Source organism: Helianthus annuus, chromosome 13 (genome assembly GCF_002127325.2).
Source record: "Helianthus annuus cultivar XRQ/B chromosome 13, HanXRQr2.0-SUNRISE, whole genome shotgun sequence".
NCBI lineage: Eukaryota > Viridiplantae > Streptophyta > Magnoliopsida > Asterales > Asteraceae > Helianthus > Helianthus annuus.
This window is the reverse complement of record NC_035445.2, coordinates 141201530-141207437: the sequence shown is the minus strand read 5'-3', so window position 1 is coordinate 141207437 and position 5908 is coordinate 141201530. Positions and strand designations below refer to the sequence as shown.

The 5908-nt window shown below is 37.1% G+C and overlaps 1 protein-coding gene across 1 annotated transcript; it reads right to left on the bottom strand.

The window, feature by feature from the left end:
- Positions 1-1047: 1047 nt before the first annotated feature.
- On the bottom strand, positions 1048-5908 carry LOC110899490 (KAT8 regulatory NSL complex subunit 3). Its single transcript, XM_022146381.2, has 6 exons — positions 5648-5908; positions 3186-3247; positions 2949-3078; positions 2778-2850; positions 1618-1683; positions 1048-1499 (listed from the first exon to the last, which is right to left on the bottom strand). Exons 1-6 carry the CDS (start codon positions 5827-5829, stop codon positions 1284-1286), a joined length of 729 nt encoding a protein of 242 aa, XP_022002073.1. The 5' UTR covers positions 5830-5908; the 3' UTR covers positions 1048-1283.

The following is a 5908-nucleotide window of genomic DNA, read 5'->3' as shown; positions in this document are numbered from 1 at the left end:
GAGTGAGGTTCTTGCAAAAATGACCATTTTCGTAAGAAGTGTGAGAAGGTATAGGAATTAACATGTAGGCATCATGTTTTGGACTTAGACATGATGTTTTAGGTTGTTTTGGCAATAAAAACACCAAACATAACAATTTAAAACATAATGCAATATAATATAGGAATGAAATTGAAAACACAATACTTTAACGTTCTTCTTGGCATGCTGTTTAAGTTTTAAGTCTAGAATCTATGCAGTTAATCTCGGTGATATATCGGTTCCCTAGTAAAATATCGGCAGAATATCGGTACTAACATTATCGGCGATATTGACCGATATTGACTGATGTAACCGATATATCACCGATATTTAACAGATATAATTGTTATATCACCGATATTATTTGTGTTAAATTGCTATATATATAAATTCTGCATTATATTATAATTACCATATCTCACCGAGATAACATATATTTCAAGTCCTTGACCGATATCTGATATTTTACCGCATTAACTGCATAGTCTAGAACATCATGCATAAGTCCAAAACATGATGCCTACATGTCGATTCTTATGTTTTCTCACACTTTTCACGAAAAATGTCATTTTTACAAGAACCTAAACCCCCTTTTTGGTATAATATTTTTCTTAAAATGATTCATTTCAAGTCGAGCCCATTTTGATGAGGACCCTGTTGACCAAAAACCAAATTGATATTTTAAAAAAAGTCAATTTTGACCCGTCCGTTTCGATTAAGGGTTGCAATGTAATAAAGCCGTAGAGATATCAAAATCGAAATAAACAACTTTGAAACTCTAGTCCAGATACTTCTAGAGGTTGAGCTGAGGCCAAATTGCAATTATCAATATATTTATTTTTTGTCATACATTGGTATATAGGCCCACATAATAACAAGTCAACAGGTTCAAACAAATATAGCTGAAAATGAAATGCATATACTTTAATTATTTTCCTTCTATAATTCAATTTTGACCAAAAGTAGTCAACTTTGTTATCTTTCCACAATCCAAGCTGCCAAAACTCATATTTGTTTTCAACAGGATATTCAAGCACCAACAGTTTGGTTTAGATAAAGAAACTAGTGAGCGAAAATAAATTAAAATTCCCAAAGTACCCTTTTGGTCAACCATCCCGACCCGAACAAAATTACATGTTTTGATCTGTTACATAACACATCCGATTCACTAATGCTAGTTAAGATAAAACTTATACAGTAATATAATATATATATCAAAATACGCAATTTATCGCGCATACAAAGTTACTTACGGATAGTATTCACATTGCACCTATGGTTTGCGAAACAAACATTGCAATTGCTTGAACAGCAGATTGCTCTGCTTCTTCTTGACTGATTCCCGCCAACTCAAGATTCTTCTTTGCGATTTTCATCGAGTGATCACCGTTTTCAACGACATGCAGTTTACTTACAGCTTTCATTTTCTTCATAACCACTTCTAGTGACTCCAGTGAACACAACCCGTCTTTAGTGCCCTTCGTTAACCAAAAGAAAAATGGTCAGTTAGCCGAAGTTTGTTTTTGCATTTTTTTGAACTTCATGCGAAAGTTTGAATGTCGAGAGGAATAATATGAAGTGACCGTCATTGTTAACCTGTACAAACATGGTAGGAACTGTAAGCTGCAAAAGGGGTTCATCTCGAATGGCTCCTTTTGATCCCTGAAAAGTGATGTATTGAATCAAATAAGTTTATTTATTTATTTATTTATTTTTTTTTTTTCCGAACGGCAATTGTAGGGGCCAAAGGACCCACTACCCCACAGGGCGAGACAAGCTCTTAAACCCTGCACAGGCCCAACTCCATATTGAAATCCCAATATGTACACAGCAGGAGTCGAACCTGAGACCTCCCCAGAGGAGAAACCTTACGGAAAACTCCCCTGACCAACTGGGCTTATACCATGTTGGCCATTGAATCAAATATGTGATCTCCAAACATAACATAACTACAACAATACTCCACAATACTGCAACTAATCATGCATTAGGATAAACTTAGAGTAAAATGCCATTGTCGTCCCTGAGGTTTGGCTACTTTTGCGACTTTGGTCCAAAGGTTTGTTTTTCCGCATCTCGATCAAAAGGTTTAAAATCTTGACATTTTCAACCAACTCGTTAACTCTATCAGTTTTCTCCGTTAAATGAGGGGGCATTTCGGTCTTTTTAGACACTTTTATTAAAATTAAAAAAAAAACAATATAAGAAATAAAGATTCACTTCTGTCGACTTTCTCCCCACCTAAACCCTTAATCATCACAAAAAATGTCTAAAAAACGAAAATGGCCATGACTTAATGTTAAAAAAATGGATGGAGTTAACGAGTTGGATGAAAATGACAAGATTTAAAACCTTTTGGATCCAGATGCGAAAAAACAAAGTTTTGGACGAAATTCGCAAAAGTAGTCAAACCTCAAGGACAAAAATGGCATTTTACTCGATAAATTTACGTTAAGTTCATATATATTTACGTTACGTCAGACCCAAATTTCATCATTTTGAAGCCCAATATTGGCTTTGAAAGTTTTTCACCATATTTGGCAATCTTTTCAATTTTTATTGTAAAAACTAGCGATTCGTTGAATTTATATTTACGCATTTATTTATGCGCAAATTACATTGAAGTCCCAAGATTTTATTTTACCAAATCTTCATAAATTTATCAACTTTTTAGTAAAAGTTCTCTTTATCTTTTGTAATTCCGCTCTGCGTCAAAAGTTCAAGCAGTAACATGTACGATATCACGACTAACCAACCTTTAGTGGGTACCCCAAGCAAACTACAGCAGAAGCCCGAATACCGTTCTCAGCGGCTACCATACAACTTACTCTGCATATAACAGTAAGGAAAACATTTGTATCCCTCGTTAGCCGTTACAGATTTACGAATCGATAAAATATCTAACTCAGTAATCGTTGGTTCGTTACCTTGAACCCATGGACTTTCCAGCCAAAATTAGAGGATGGTGTGGGTACTTTGCAGCAGTCATTTTGACGATATCCGAGTGAAACTCGATTAGTTTTTCGGCTTTGGGAGGAGGTTTTCTTTGAGAAATGTCTGCAAGCAGTCATATCAGTAGTTATAAACTGCTTAAATAGACAACATTGTAACAAATCAAGAATCAAAAAAAGCCTAAATTAATTTGTCCTTCAAAAAAAACTCACATGGGTAGTCAAAAGTTACAACTTCAACTGCATTTAGTGAATCAGCCAATAAATTCTTCCATCTGCAGAATAAATAACAAAACCTTGCAGCTTGGCCCATTAGGATTGGCTCAATTCAAGGTTTCTTTTTTTGTACTTGTAAATATGTATTACCCGTTTTACATGTAGGTTTTAATTTTTATTGTGTGAGTTGATCCGACTCGAAAACAAAAATGAAAAATCACCAAATGAACATGTGACCGAAAAATTACCAAAATGAACATAGACTTTTAGTTCTTACCGACGTAAACAGAAGTGGCAACTAAAAATTAGCCTTCGCCTTACATGTGGTAACTTTTTTCGGCCTCTAAAAATAAAAGTAAAGTACACGAATGGTCCCTGTGGTTTATCAGAATTTTGGATTCGGTCCCTAGCTTTTCAAAAGTACACGAATGGTCCTTGTGGTTTGCACTTTGTAACACATTTAGTCCCCAACCAACAAATATAAAGGTTTTAACATGTCTGAGTTAGGTACTAAATGCGATACAAAGTGCAAACCACAGAGACCATCCATGTACTTTTGATAAAAAGCTAGGGACCAAATGTGTTACAAAGTGCAAACCACATGGACCATCTATGTACTTTTAGAAAGTTACGGACCAAATCCAAAGTTTTGGTAAATCACAGAGACCATATGTGTCCTTTGCTCTATAGCCTCTTTTTTTAACGACAAATTTGGATCACAAACAGACCACTGGAGTATCATCGTACCATGAGCAGAACCACCTGATCATATCCATATCCACTAGGCAAAAATGCCTATACACCAATTCAAAAGGAAACCTAATAAATCTGGGAAAAAACCCTTTGTGGGAATCGAACCTAGGGCCTAATGGTCCCTAAAGCTTTATTCCACCCCCAAGATGCCGCTAGTCACTTAGACTGCGGAGTGGGGGGTGGGGAGGGGGGCTTGGGTAGGGTTGGGGGCTTTGCTCGACACGTGACGATTGTGGGTTCCACCGGACCACCCCCAAAAAAGTGGGGCGTGGAAGCAGTGTTGGGCTGCCATGTTGGCTGACTTTACTTTTTGGAATAATGGATTTTAATAATAATCTCAACTATTAGCCGTTGGCCGGCAGTGGTCCCAACTTCAAAAATAACCAGTGGTCGTCTCACTTTTTCACATATTGTAAACCAATGGACCTTTACTAAACCGAAAAAGACATGGGGAGAAAAAGAAATTAAGGTTTTGTTAGTAAAGGTCCATTGGTTTACAATATGTGAAAAGATGGGACCACCACTGGTTATTTTTTAAGTTGGGATTATTGTCGGCCAACTGCTAATAGTTGTGATTATTAAATTCCATTATTCCTATTTTTTTATATATACTTGAGATTTATAAAATAAAATACAAACTTATATTATTTAAAAAAAGACATAACATCCTAAAAATTAAAAAAAAAAAACTAGTTATTAAATCCTAAAAAATAAAAAGTAGTTGATAATTCCTAAAAAAATTACAAAGTTCTATAAATATTAAAGTGGGGAACCCGGTCGTGCCTCCACTCGATCTTCGCGATCTCCATTCGATCGTCGTGGCTTAGGTCCCCCGCAGGGACACGATCGAAACAAACTTTAAACCAATCCAGCTTCGGTTTTAGTTCACGCCACTTGTGTTGGCAGGCGTTTAGATTGTGGTGATTGTTACCAACGTGTTGTCCCCAGTACGCGGTTTGACCGCGTTGTAACGTACGTTGTGCGTCGACGATCGAAGTGACAAGCGCGATCTCCTCCTCCGTCCAGTGCACCATTTTCGATTTTGTTGTTTGGTTGAAAAAAATTGAAAGTTTGGTGTGAGATTTTGGTTGAAGACAGTGGCAGATCCAGAATTTTTTTCTAATGGGTTCCTTTTGATAGATTATCACTATTTTTTTTCTAAATCATACAAGGTTTTCACTAATTCTCGCTATTTTTCCAAATTGACTGGGTTCCTGGGAACCCACAAAATGTGGCTAAATCCGCCACTGGTTGAAGAATTTTGTAAAAATTTGATGGTGTAGGGGGGCATTTATAGGTAAAAATTTGTAAGTTTTTTTGAAAAATTTGATTTTTACCATTAAACCGCCATGCCAAACGGCTATGGCTAATGGTCAATAATGAACATCCAATCCTGGCTAGCCAGCTCCCCTCCCCCAACGCCAGGCTTCAAAGCGACGTTGGTTGGACAACCCTAAACCGAACGCTGGCACGAAGTGGGGTTGGCCAGCTTTGCCTGGCTTCCCCCACCCAACCAACGCCCTCACTCCCCGCAGTCTTACTTGTATCCATTAGCTAAAATTAAGCCAATGCTTTTTTAGATGACGGCTACAAAAGGTAGGCTAGATTATAGTTGTAAACGATATATTAATGCATCAACGCCCATTTCCAAAAAAAAAAGGTGACAATAAGGAAATGTAGTTAAAACTTAAAAGTAACAATCCGACCTAATCATCCACTCAGAAGATGAAGGAGCCCCGGCGCCGTGAGCGAAAACCACCACCGGCGAATTATTATTATCACTTATCTTCACATATTTTGCACTCCGACTTCTTGTAACCATCGAAGACCGATTTTGTACTGCTTCTTTGCTTTCATTATCCACCGTTCGCCGTCGCTTCGGAGCCATTTTTTCCGATGAGATTGCAGACAAAACCTAAGTGTGTGATGTGTCAATTCATTTTCGCGCCAAATGATCATTCGCTGGG